The following is a 14514-nucleotide window of genomic DNA, read 5'->3' on the forward strand; positions in this document are numbered from 1 at the left end:
CGTATATTAGAATGGCCATTTTTCCACGAGTGCCCCTTTTTATTTGTTTTGCATTTTTTTGCTTAGTCATGTTACCGTAAGGAATTGGCAAGTAGTGTCGCAAAACTTATATTTTTATAGTGTTGGAAAGTGTTTCTAGATGATCTGGCTACCCATGCCTATCTTTTTTTTAGCCAGATATGGCGTATACATAGGTATGTGTTCGATTTTCCGGTGATTGCCATTTTTTCGTTTTTTCCCAATTCTTTCAAAATTACTACGTACTAAGGAACTATCACAGAGTAATGATTCCTCTAGATGTTTATTTGTCGGAAAATTTTGTTTACTTTTTTTTTGATTGAATATCATCAAATTTTTTTAGCTAAAATATTGTTTTACATTTTTTTTTTTCGATTTTATTTCCCTTCAAAAAAATTTTTTTGGGTCAGAATTTTAATTTTATAGTCGTAAAATAATCGACAATTATCCAGCAACCCACCATACAATTTTTATGCATATCCAATAATAATTAGATTAGTAAATAACACCTTGAAATTGACATACCCTTCCTACATTTCAAGTGGCAGATTAGGGAGTCTGAGTCAGTGTGGTTGGCGGCCATTTTGTGGACATATCCGAAGCGTAAGCTGCCCTATCTATATATATTCTTGTTCCCTATAGAATTTGTGATATTTTGGTATATTTTTACCTGCATAAATATCATATTATATATTAAATATATGTATTTTTTTACGAAATTTCCAAGTACTCAAAAAATTACCTTTAGATATGGCCCCTGATATAAATGTAATTTACAAAATAATGAAGATTTTTTTTACATATTTCTATTTTAGGATAACATATGTTTATTCCCTAAAAAAATTAGCCACTTCCTATTTTATTTGGGTACCCAAAAAAATTCATGAAATTTGGACAATTTTTTTTGGCCAAAAAAAGTTACCCTTTTTTTCTCATTTCAGATCTTCACCTCCATGGGTCTGACTTCATCCAAAATACATCAAGATGTGTCCTAAACATTCAAGAATCAATTCCTAAAAGGATTTGTGTATATATGTATAAACTTTTTTTATGAATTTTTATGTCAGGTCTTTTTTTTTCTACTTAATTTTTTAAAATATTTATAATAAATAGTTTTTCTGCAGATGAGTAGTATTTATCTTTACAGTTGTTTTAAGCATTCATTGAAGTTTTTTTTGGCAAAAGAAAAAAGGAGGTTACTGCAAAAACTGATTTTTCAAGAATTTTTTTTGGCGTCGGGGTCGTTCGCGTCCGAGTATACCCTTAAAGGGGTGTCCGAGGACCGTACCTATCCAGGGTTAAATCTATTTACATTCCATGAGCAAGCATTGGGTGAAAATCAGAATTCAATGAAGAGTATATAGAGTATAGTACATTAGATTATATGTTAATATAAAATATTCCCTAACGCTACAAAATATAGTTTGTTAACAAAACAGTACGTTCGAATAATGTTGTGAATAGGTGTAGAGTATAAAAATAGTATTTTCATATTATGTCGTAAATGGGTATACTGTATGTAAATAGTACAATAAAATTATGTCGTAAATGGGTATACTGTATAAAAGTAGTACATTCTAATCATGTTGTGAATGGGTATACGGTATAATAAATAGTACATTCAAATTATGTCGTAAATGAGTGTACAGTGTAAAGAAAATACTATATTTAAACTATGTCGTGAATGGGTATACAGTATATGGGCACTGATATATATTTAGAAAAAGTGGCATTTTGTGGAAGGGAATAACTATACTATGTGATGAAAAAATACATTCTATAAGGACTATGAATACTGTATGTATCAACAACAAAAATCATTCTTGGTAAGCCATTGATAAAAAAACATAACAAAAAGATTATACAGCACCAAGATATTCTGAAAAAAAGATAAATTATGGATACAAAATTTCTTGTTTTCTGGTTACAGTGAAGATATAAAGTATATTTTTAATTCTCTAACGAATTTTTAGATTTTCAAGGTAGAATTGGCACTAGCTTCCTTGCTCACCCAAATACCCCATTGAGCAGGTGGGAAATAAGGGTCATGGGGCATAGACAGAGTTGGAAGTCTGAAGACAGGAGTCAGCAGGTGGAGAGCCTCATACTACAGGACCTTCCTGGGGCACTGTAAACCTTATCTCAGCTGCCGCTTGTTATCAGAATCTGGCATTGGACTATTGTGGACTTCTCTCACTTAGGATCAGATTCCTGTGGAAAGAAACATAGGATTTTAGGTTGAGAAGGTAGATTTTTTCTTTGAGAAGGAATCAGAAATTATTACAAAGCACATGGAATTTAGGAATGTATTTATAGGGGTTCTAAAAAAATGTTTAATAAATAGGTTGACTATGACAACAGGAGTACACAGCTCTACAGAATGGACTGGATGTAGAGATGAACAGAAAATGATATGAGTAGTGGAAGTGAAATTCCTGAGAAGAGCATGTGGAATGATACATAATGGGAGAAGACCTGAAGACCTTTTGTTGAGATTGTGCACGTACAGGTGGACAGACAAGCAGACTGGAGAAGGGGGTGAAATGTACACTGATGTGTGGGTTCTGTACCAAAATGCATGTTCTTTATTCCTCGAAATAAGTGATAAAATTCTAAAAAAAGAGTCAAGTATTCAAGTTCACGGCTCACCATGTACTTTGGGCCACCATTATCATGAGGGATATGATTCAGGGCTTCATTAATTTCATCTTCCACTTTGGGAAGAGAAGCTAAAATATTAATTCACAATTCACAATTTTCATGTCAGCCATGGTAAAAAAGTTTTTTGCTAAAGATATTGCTATAAGATAATGTTGAGAGTAATCATTTCTGTACAGTAGCAAATTTGCAGATAGAAAGGTCGCCTTTATAGCTTTACACATTAACTCATTTTATTATGGAGAGTGTGAATGTGCTAGTAATGAAATAAAGAGTATTTTGTTTTCATTACACTTCCTTGTAATTATATGATTATCATTTCGCTTCCCTTAAATCTATTACATCTACCCTTAATCCATTAGTAAGGTCGCTTCATGTGTCTGCTGATCAAAAGCAAAGCTCTGATGGTACTCACCTGAAGATTGTGATAAAACAGGAGATCGGGTGAGTTCTTTTCAGGTCTGATCAATCAAGAGGCTCTAATCACCTAAGTGGATTCCAGATGATTTGCTGGGATGAAGATGCCCTCGTCTTGCTTCTCAAGGAGACTAGACTACTCTTCTTTGATTATTTGAATCTGCAATTAAATAAAGTTGATATTAAAAACTTCTCATGAAGTATAAAAAAATAGAAGTTGAAAGAACGGATCATCAAAACAGATCGTATCTTTCAGTTTTCACACTACATTTATGATAAAACAATGTTCAAAAGGAAATATTCCATATTCATTTCAATAATCTTAATAAATTTACATTCAAAAGGACAATCCGGAAGTAAATGGCTCCTCCATTCCAAGTCTTATCATTCCTGAATTTCTCAGAATGCGGGAAAAGAGAAATATTGATTATGCATCAACCAAATCATCCAGCAACAAATCTTAAGAAAAATATAGAAGTTGAAGAGAGGAGGCTCTGTGCAAAGAAGTGGAAGATGACTCTAGAGAAGGACAAAGTAAAGGAATGGCTGTGTCTGGTACTCACCGACATCGATCCGAGACGAGAAGTGAAGGAATTAACACTTTGAGAGATGACCTGCTTTTCCCTGAGGTCAGACTCTATTTCATTAATGTAGATGTCTGTTGTTTAGGTACATTGCCGAACCCTTCCCGCCATGCAGAGGCTCTTGTAGTTTTTGCAGCCTATAGGAAAAAGGTCTCAAAAAGGCCTTGAAAAAACTCTCCACTCCTGCCCAAGTACTGGCTTGATGCAGACTGCCCAGACAACAAAATAAAAACCATGAAAAGCTGTCGTATAAGCATGACCTCTCACCAGAGGGCTGATTTAGGTGCCATTTGAAGAAATGGTGGAATTTCCCAAAAGAAGCTCAACAAATAATTCTCCTGAAAACATGTAATAAACAAAGAATTAATCTTTGGTGAAAAAAAAAAAATAGGTTTAAAGCATCTTGCTTAATGAGTGCAGACAAATTAGGTAAGTAAAATCCTTATGATGAAACTATTTAGAAGAGGGGATTTTTACAATTTGTTTCTAAAGACAAAAGTTGAATGATTGAAAACCCTAAGTTAATCTTTACTTAGTTTTGTGATTCAGAAATAAAAAAAGTAATTTAGGACATATCTGTCTGTCTGTGTCTCTGTCTGTCTGTGCTGCCGAAGTGAGATATCCAATCTCTTTCACCTTTGTTTGTTTCTGCTAGTAAAATGAAGTTTTACTTCCAACGAAAAGAAAGAGGAAAGATTAATATCAAATTAAATATAAGACAGTACTGGAATATAAAAAGGTTCTAATATAGTTATGATATAGTAAATTATCAAATAAATATATTTTTATCATAAATAATAGTAATGTTAACAATGATAGTATCAATAAAAATGACAATATAGAAAACTTTTGCAAAAGTTATCGACAGGAGAGTAACTTTATTCTTCGCGTTTTATTCATTAGGAACAATAAACTTAGATTTTATTTTTTTCCTTTAATTCATTTAGAGTAGTAACTTCAAAGTTTTTAACTTAAAATCTTACCTCATCTTTTTGTCTTAGTTCTGTGTTCTTTATCCTCTCATCAGAAGTTGACTAAATGGGTCTGACTGACGCTGTTCTAACATTTCAGCTTCTCTTCAGTCCAACAGATGACAGTGGACAATATCCCCTTGCACCAGTCAGTCAGTCAGTCAGTCAGTCAATCAATGTTCAGTTCTACCAGTTCATCTGATCTGTAAAAAGGAAATAGCATCAACATACGAGCGCATTACAAAGTTCAAGTGCTATAAAAAAGATAAAATGTCTACAATAGAAATCTTGTTGTGGTATATCTTCACTCTGATCTTTTATTGTAAAATGAAATGGATCAACTAAATTAATAAGAATATGTAGTAGCAGAGCATATCTATTCATTATCATATAACATTAAATGCAGGATAGAAGTTGTACAAAAACACTTTATATGTAAGTTCACAAAATAGGATATACGTCTGATAAATATCATTTTGCATGGAGCAAATAGCCTGTTATAAAATGAGTAAAATAAAGAAGTTTTAGACAAGAGTATCTATACAAAGAAGAGGAAGAAGATGACTCTAGAGAAGGTCAAAGTTAAGGAATAACTGAGTCTGGTAATTACCACCATCAATCCGAGATAAGCTTTGAAGACCTGTCTTGGGGCTGCTCCCTGAGGTCAGATTCTGATTCCTCATTTCAGAAATTGGCTACAATTCCTTATGGGAGACTCTTTACTTTCGCTCAGGTGTTGACTGGACTCGGTGTGCCCAACCTCCAACATAAAAATCTGAGGTGAGGAGAGCCACTTTTAGACAGAGTATGTCAAGCACCTCGTTCCACCAGCCGTGGTTGGGAGCTTCCCTTGTCGATCCTGGACTCTGACACTCTAGTCAAGGTGTAGCTCAGGTCTTTGCAAGGAAGGACTCGCTGAGTGCAGGGAGATGTCCGAATGACATTTCTCTATAGCGCTGATGAAAGCACCATTAGAGAAGAGGGAGGAACTCCCGAAGAGAAGCTCGTCACTTAATCATTTCCCTGCAAACATACAATAAACGTAAAAAAATAGTTATTTTGAAAAACAGAATTATCAAATGCCTCTTACTTAATGGTCAATGATGAATTGGTGAGATAAATGCAATGCCTTAAAACCATTATAAGTAGGTACCTTTTACAATTATTATCTAAAAATAACAGTAGATTGCCTGGAACACCAGAAAAACATTTTCACTTCTATTTGGGAAAACTAATCAACTTAGACAGAGAAAAAGAAAACCTCAAGCTACAGTTACTGATAATTACTCCTGTGTTCCTCCCTCCTATTCCTTCGGTCTTTCTGTCTGCATGAAAATAAGAGAGACACACCTGACTTAATCTACCTTTGTTTGTTTCATGTTGATATAGAAGAAATCATTACCTTTTATAAAGTCAACATTTATATTTCATTGTGTGAACACATGAAAATATTCGATAATAAGTCTAATTGTATAAATTATCTAAAAATTTATATTCAACATGAATAATGAAAATTAACGTTAACGTTACTTTTCATTCAATTTATTAAAAAAAGTAACTTAAAATATTACCCTTTCTATTCCTTTAATTAGGAGCAGTAACTTCAAATCTTACATGTTCATTCAATTGATTAAAAGAAGTAACTCCTTATCATACCCATTTCATACAATTCATTAAGAACAATAACTCGAAATTCTTACCCTGAAAATCCTACCTCATCTTGTTATTCTCTTCTCCAATGTCAGCTTCAGTTCTGCCTTACTTCATTTTCTGATAAGAATTTCACTTCATGGGTCTGACGGACCTGGCCTAGCATGTCAGCTTCTCTTGGGTCTAATAAATGTAGAGGGACTGTATCCCTGTGTAACAGTCAGTCAGTCTTCTGTTTTACCAGTTCATCTGATCTGCAATAGGAAACAGCATTAGAGAGTTCAAGTGTTTTACAAAAGATCAAATCTTTGCAATAAAAAGATTAGTGTGATAATCCTTTACTTGGATCCTTAATTGCAAAACTAAATAGATTTACTATGATAATATGATTCCTTAACAGCAAAACTGGTCCATTTTAACATGTACATCCAAAGAAAAAGTTATACTTTTTGATAAGTTTACTTTAATGTTCAAACTAATCAAATACAGAACAAAGAACTCACCTGTCTGAAATGGTTTAAGATCCCTTTTTCTCATTTCTTTTTTGTTGCATGATATGAGTCCTTTGAAGGACTTAGGTAGGATTGTTGTCTTCATTCCCCTCCAGAGAGAGAGAGAGAGAGAGAGAGAGAGAGAGAGAGAGAGAGACTTCTTGCTGACGAGCTTATGCTTACAGATTCCGTCCCGAGCTTTGAGGGAAGATTAGGGACATTTCAGAAGACATTATCAATGTAGGATAATATTGAAACATATAATGTTAAAGGTGATGAAAACAACATTTGTTTCATTCAGAGATTTATTTATGATGATTTCTACTGTTACTTATTACCTACCATCGCCTCTAATATCATCAGCAAGACTTGATTGTCATGAATAGATGTTAGAACATTTTTAAAGTGAATCTTAGTACATTCAAGTCTTGCAGCATTTTGCTAAGAATATGACATGATATAATGATTTAACAAAAGCAAAGTTCTGAGAATAGATATAAGTGAATAGAACAAACAGGAGAATGAATATAACAATAAACTTAATAATTAAAGTGTCCTAAAAATAGGTTTTTATGAAAAGACGTTGAACTTTCCCTAACATTTGTTATTATCAAGTAGATGTCTGGGACATAATTAAACAAACACAAACACACTGCCCCCCCACACACACGCGCACATATATATATATATATATATATATATATATATAAATAATAATAATAATAATAATAATAATAATAATAATAATAATAATAATAATAATAATAATAATAATAATCTTTATATCAGCAAAAGCCATGTAGAGAATTACAATAGAGGTACAGTGATCTTACATTTATGACATCAGTAAGAAAGATAAGATATGCAATATTATCGGTGATACAGAACAAACATCAATTAGCAGGTTGATCCCAGAGTTCTAAGGTCTGGGTAATAAAATCATAATAGCATTATTGCTTAATAATAATGATGATAACAGCAGGACTTCCAGACAGCAAAGATATAATATAATAAAACACGTTATCATACCATTACTGGATATTATTCCAATGTTATTTGGTGATGAAGATTTTGCATAGCCCCACCAACAGAGATTAGTAAATACAATTCATTGCACTGACGCTTCCCTACTCCAGGTTTCCCACATTTTGGATTTTATTCTCGCAGCACTTGCAAGCACATTTTGAATTAGGGGATTTTCACTAGAACGTAGGCGGGAGGTGAGACTTACTATAGAGTGTCGAATGACTGTTTTAAGGTTATCTAGTCTATTTTCAACAAACATCACTGAAGCTGAATGGTGCCTCGGGGTATTAGTGAGGCGTCTTAGGATATCATTGTGAAGGACTGTGATACGTCTCATCGATTCACGCTTATAGTTTGCCCATAGCGAGCAGCCGTACACGTTATAGCAGTAGGTTTAAAACTGGAGTTTTTTGATATCTTGGTGGCAGAAGGCAAATCTTCTCGTTACCATGTTCCCTGGACAACACAATTTACGTCGCCTCTTTTCAATGTTACATATCAGAATCCTTTACAGAAATCACCTTTATAATCTGAAAGTGAATTTTGTAATCTAATCATTATAGAAAGGCAGATTACCATGAATCCCTTATTGGTATTGTAACACTATTTTGACCATTTAAAGATGAACAGTGATTATGAATTAGAATTTGGTGATTTGAATTTAGAGTGAGATAAAAAGCATCTGTAGTTGAAGAATTAACTCTGATGAACGTCTTCTTCTTCTCCTTTTTCTTCTTTTTCTCTTTCTTCTTCTTCTTCTTTCCCAGCCATTTTTATCAACTTCAAGCCCACCTGACGAGCCAAATAGACAACATCATTAAGAAAAAGACTTTGAATAAATGCAATGAATAAACACAAAAGCTAAAAAAAAAAAAAACATAGGCGAAGATTATTCTATTAATTATAGAAAGGAGTAATAATGATAATTAAGGAATAGCCGAATATGAATATGATGAGAGTTAAAGGCAATGAGGAGATAAATATAGGGAATACGATTAGATAATTTGACCAAATGATAATGAATAGATTAATCTGAATAAATAGATATAATAATGAGATGGAAATTGCTATACATAACTCTCTCTCTCTCTCTCTCTCTCTCTCTCTCTCTCTTTATATATATATATATATATATCTATCTATATATATATATATATATACATATATAATGTATATATATATATATATATGTGTGTATATATATATATATATATATACATATATATATATATATATATAAAATATATATATATATATATATATACATATCATCTTAAAAATAATTGCTAATAATAACAAAGCAAAAGCAAAATATTAAAGAAATAAAATTTTGAAACTAGGCCTATAGTGAATACAGTTTATCTATCCTGGCTCATCACCTGCTGAAAGGTTTGGAATGTTGGTTGAGAGAGAGAGAGAGAGAGAGAGAGAGAGAGAGAGAGATCGTACAACACCTATGAAGAAGAAGGAGAAGTATAAAAAGAAGAAGCAAACTCACCATTCAACACCATCATCACATCCGGTGGATTCCTTTGCCTTAAGATGCATCTCTTCAAGTAAGGCTTCGTCATTTGGTCGTTCTTCTTTTGGGAACCCGATGCTGCCTCTCACCCTGACTCCCTTCAAGGAGGCGAGGAGTCTGAGGATGACCTCAGGGCTCCTCGTCCTCCCCAGGGAACACAGAGGAAACTCGATTGCCCAGAACGATCTGTTGGGAAGAAAAAGGAAAGGAATAAAATGGGATGAAATGAAAAGAAATGAAAAGAAGAAGAAAGGAAATGATGTCACCCACATTTATTCATTATTTTATGCTTTTATTGTTATCTTGTTTCGTTAAGATGGACAAGTGCATTCAGACACATACACGCACACACGCACACACACGAATACCAATGGAGAGAAAGAGAGAGCGGGAGAGTGAGTGAGGGAGTGTGTGTGTGTTCCTAATAATAGAATAAAAAAGAGAGCAACGAGGAATTCCAACTTCCCTCGATGCATTCTATTATTGTCGGCCTACGCGCACACACACACACACACACACACACATATATATATATATATATATATATATTCATATCTATTTTGACAGGACGTAGGCCTATTTTCCCAGAGTATTAGGTAAACTAAATAATGAATAATATAATAATATAATATAATGATAATACTCTCTCTCTCTCTCTCTCTCTCTCTCTCTCTTATAAGGAATGATGTCTCCTCACCTCCTTGCATCCTGTGGTTGCAATGTCCGAAGGATGTCCCCAACCTTCTCGATGTCTTCTTCCTTGACGTCCCTGACATAGACATAGACAAGTGGATCCTTCTCCAAGAAAGGGATGGGGCGACTGACGCTGCTGACGTCGTTGACACTGAAGCGAATAACTGAAAGAGAAAGAAGAAGAAGAAGAAGAATAAGAAGAAGAAGAAGAAGAAGAAGAAGAAGAAGAAGAAGAAGAAGAAGAGGAAGAAGAAAGAGAAAGAAGAAGAAGAAGAAGAAGAAGAAGAAGAAGAGGAAGAAGAAAGAGAAAGAAGAAGAAGAAGAAGAAGAAGAACGTTGAGAAAAATGATAATAAAAAACTGAACATTTTCTCTGTGTTTCTTTCTTAAGATTCTAAAGGAAAAGGTAAAATGGGAATAATAATAATAATAATAATAATAATAATAATAATAATAATAACTGCAACAACGAATTTACAGGCAGAAGTCTGTGAGGTTGCGTTAATGTGTGTGCGTTTGTGTGTACGTGTGGGAGTCAATGTGTTGTGTGTGTGTGTGTGTGTGCAAGCGAGCATTGTAGCCGCTCCCATAATGAATGTCCTCAGTCTCCTCATGAAACCCTCACATTATGCACTATCTAAATCACCTCAACCAATAACAACTCAGCTTCATTTAATTGGCCCAATTTCATTGGCCAATACCTTTTCACTTTCCTTTTGCTGATTGGTTCTCCCGTTTGGATAACTCCGCCCACTTCCTTGTAGAGAACCAATCAGCGCAGGAAGGAGGCGGAGTCAGGAGGAGACTTGTTTGACTATGACTGGTGCATTTATCAGTTTCCTATTCATTACAATCATGATCACAATGATTCATTTCTATCATTATCAATTAAATCAACGCCATAGAAATGAGACATTTCCTTTCAATATAATGAAAGGAAAGAAATTAAAACTTAACATCGAAAGCTTTTATATAAAATTCAAATCAGATGAAAACAATATTTTATTTTTGTGAAAATAAAACCTGATTGAGACCTCTGAATATAATGTTCTACATCTATAGAGTAATAATGATGATAATAATGATGTTAACAATGATATTGATAATGATAACAACGATAGTAACAGACTGAATGACAGGATGAGGATGAGGGAAAGGAGGCCAGGTATTGTAATGTCCCTCGGAGGAAAGGAACAGAGAAAATAATATTATTATTACTTACGTAAAAATTCAATCTGTTTTGTCTTTTCCAAAGATTGACAGAAGGCGTCGAGGCTGGGATGGTCCTTGAACCTGACCAAGAGACTTCCAATATTTTGAGGGATTTGGAACGTTGGGTCCCAGATGCCTTCGTATGTTATACAACTGTTCCAAAGAGAAGAAAAGAAAAGAAAGAAATAGTTATTGGATTTGATTGGGAATTTCATTATCAAGTTGATGATGATGATGATGATGATGATGATGATGATTATGATGATGATGATGATGACGAAAACGAAAAGTTAAAACGAATAATTTCGTAAAATATGGAAATTAATATTACCGAAAAATTAGGAATTAAAATCGGGACTTTTTTTATGTTTAGCCGACTTATTATGAGTCTAATTGTGACAATGATGATAATGATGATACTGACAATATAAAATATATTGTTTACAAGACTCAAGTTGATTATTATACTAAACGTTATGAGTTTTTTTTCTCTCTCTCTCTCTCTCTCTCTCTCTCTCTCTCTCTCTCTTTGTTAGTAGGCCTATATGTGTGTGCATGTGCATATGTTTGTATGTATGATCGTGTATCATTGTATTGTTATACAGATATTTGATTATTATATGTATCTTTATAATGTTCAAAATAACTGTCAAATAATAATAACTTACTCATTGGTGAGTAGATTCTTGATTGACTCTCTCTCTTCTACGGTCGGCTCTGAATCTCCTTTGTAATGGTATTTCAGTTCTATCCATGATGGGTTGATGAGATGCCGGCAAAGTTGCCTTTGTAGTTCAACTAACCCATCAGTGTCATGAAGTGCTATTACAATTTTAATTTCCTCTCTGTTTGGGAGAGGGGGATTTGTGGCTCTAAGGAGGGCAATGTACGCATCAATTGTATGATCTGCAATTTCGGTGTCCTCATCAAACAACTTGAACCTCTGTGCGATCCATCTTGAAGAAGAATGATCACATTTGATATTCTTCAAGACTCTTAGCACAGAGTCTTTGTCGTTCACTCCCGACCTTACTAGGAGTTCCAGTGCCTCAATCTTGGCATCTTCTGACACCTTCATCTCGTCCTCGTCACCCATATGCAATAGGCTGATCATCTGTATCAGCATATTTTGATATTTGTGAAGGTTTTCAGGGAGACTCCCTCCAAGAAGCATTTCAAAGATCTTTGTAGGTGTGGCTGTGTTTACAGATTGGCCCCAGCATTGGTTTGTCAATTTCATAGGGAAAGACAGAGCTGCCATGAATTCCATCATCCCTTTATGAGGGAAACTGTAAAGAAAGGAGCTCTGGGAAGTGGTCACTTTCTTCAGGAAGGCGCCAGTTAGCTCTTCGACTGGCAATTTCAAATGATAACAGAACTTGGACAAATATTTGATGGTGGATTCTGAAATATTGATTTCCTCTTTTTGTAATGCTCTGAATGATTCAAGACATAGTTTTTCAATAAACTTTTCAGTTTTTTGAAGCAGTTCACCTGGTAGGAAATGAGCTGTGTTGGGGTATTTCGCCAAACGCTCCTCTAATTTTGAGCGAGACAAAAGGTAAAATTGCCAGTAGAGCTCAGCTTCAGTGGTGATGTTGCTTATAATATCTGGTTTATTCACCCACAGAATTGTTACAAGAGCGAGATTTAAGGGTAGTCCCCACACCTCATGCATAGTGTGCATTGTTTTCCTCAGATACTTTAACAGTTCATCTAATGATTGCAAAGGAGAATTGTCTGACCCCAATACTGCATAATACTTGCATACAAACTCTTCTCTCTTCTCCTTTGGAATTCCCTCAAGACTAATTGTAGACACAGTTGTGTAATCAGATTTCACCTGATTGTTGAATCTCACCTCAACTTCAGGTCTGGTTGTCACAATAACACTAATTTTGCGGGATTTCTTCAGTGTCAAAACTTCTAGGAATAATTTTGCTGATTTATCATTCAACTCGTCATACCCATCTATGATGAGAAGACACTTGTGAGCCAAACACACATCAATAATTTCATTATCTTTGAATTTCTGGTGAACATCTCCAAAATACGTCACTAACAAGTCTTTAAAAGATTCAATGGAATCCCGGCATTCTACATTCAAAAGTATGGCAAAGTCATTAAGGCCTTTAATGTCATCCTTCTTACTGAGCCAGTCAGAAATGATCTTCTTAACCAGAGTGGTTTTCCCCATACCTGCCATTCCCTTGATCAGTAAGAGTCGACTGTGATCATAATGAGGTACGTGATTCAGTATCTCCTCTATAGGAACACTACAAGGGCCACTTTCCCCTTCTAGCTTCATTTCTGTGTAAATCTTCTCTACTGGTGTGTTGGGGTTAGAAGAGGTTCCTGTTATCAGGTTGAGAGGATTAATGCTTTTAAATTTTTCAAGAATTTTCTTCAAACAAGGGAAGCCTTCTTCTTCCAATAACTTCATCTTTTTGTGAAGTCAATTTCCCTTTGATATTCATCAAAGACCTCGGCTCCTATACCTCCTTTTCCTATCTCTTCTATCTTCTGCCGGGTATCATCAAAAACTCTGTTCATTTCTCTCTCGATTTCTTCTTTATCCTCAGTGTTTACTACATCCCGGAGAACGACAAGTTTTAAGCCCTCTTGAAGTTTTATTGTAAGTTCATATACTGTATCTATCACGAGAGAACATCTCTCTTTGTTCATATTTGGATTGTGGGCTGCTTCATTCCTTTTGTTTTTTAGGCATGTTAAAAACAATTCTGGGTCGGACCCATTTTGTTCATGCCACTTTTTGTCATTTTTTCCAGCTAAAAGTTTAGAAAAGGGAAGAAGCGCATAAATCTGAGTTATGTCCCATGTTTCGTGTGATGAAGGATTCATGATCTTATCCAGTTGATTATCATTAAGACTCTTTAAGACTTGAATGATGTTGACCCCTTGGCTTTCGAGGTAGTCTTTGAAGTTACTAGCTGGATTCCAACCAGGGTTGACCCAGCAGAGGATCTTGAAATAAAGAGGCTGAATGGCTTCCCTGAACATCTTCCATAATCTTACGCTTGACTCGTCAAACTCATCAATTTGGATCGAAGGAGGAACGGTGTCTCTGTGCAAAAGAGAAAATGCAATTGACAACAACAACAAAATTGCCAGAGAATATTGATATAGATGTATTTTGACCTTATATACAGAATATATATATGTATATATATATATATATATATATATATCTATCTTCGGTTAGGGCAGCAACAGCCAGTAATGGACACAAATTTCATAGTATGGATAGGGACA

The 14514-nt window shown here is 34.5% G+C and overlaps 1 protein-coding gene across 1 annotated transcript; it reads right to left on the reverse strand.

Moving 5' to 3' along the window:
- Window positions 1-8511: 8511 nt before the first annotated feature.
- LOC137631090 (uncharacterized) lies at window positions 8512-13438 on the reverse strand. Its single transcript, XM_068362724.1, has 6 exons — window positions 13305-13438; window positions 12045-12197; window positions 11252-11394; window positions 10035-10194; window positions 9314-9523; window positions 8512-8644 (listed from the first exon to the last, which is right to left on the reverse strand). The coding sequence occupies exons 1-6, from the start codon at window positions 13436-13438 to the stop codon at window positions 8512-8514; spliced, it is 933 nt and encodes a 310-aa protein (XP_068218825.1).
- Between the last annotated feature and the right edge of the window lie 1076 nt (window positions 13439-14514).

The sequence above is a fragment of the Palaemon carinicauda genome, chromosome 3 (genome assembly GCF_036898095.1).
Source record: "Palaemon carinicauda isolate YSFRI2023 chromosome 3, ASM3689809v2, whole genome shotgun sequence".
NCBI lineage: Eukaryota > Metazoa > Arthropoda > Malacostraca > Decapoda > Palaemonidae > Palaemon > Palaemon carinicauda.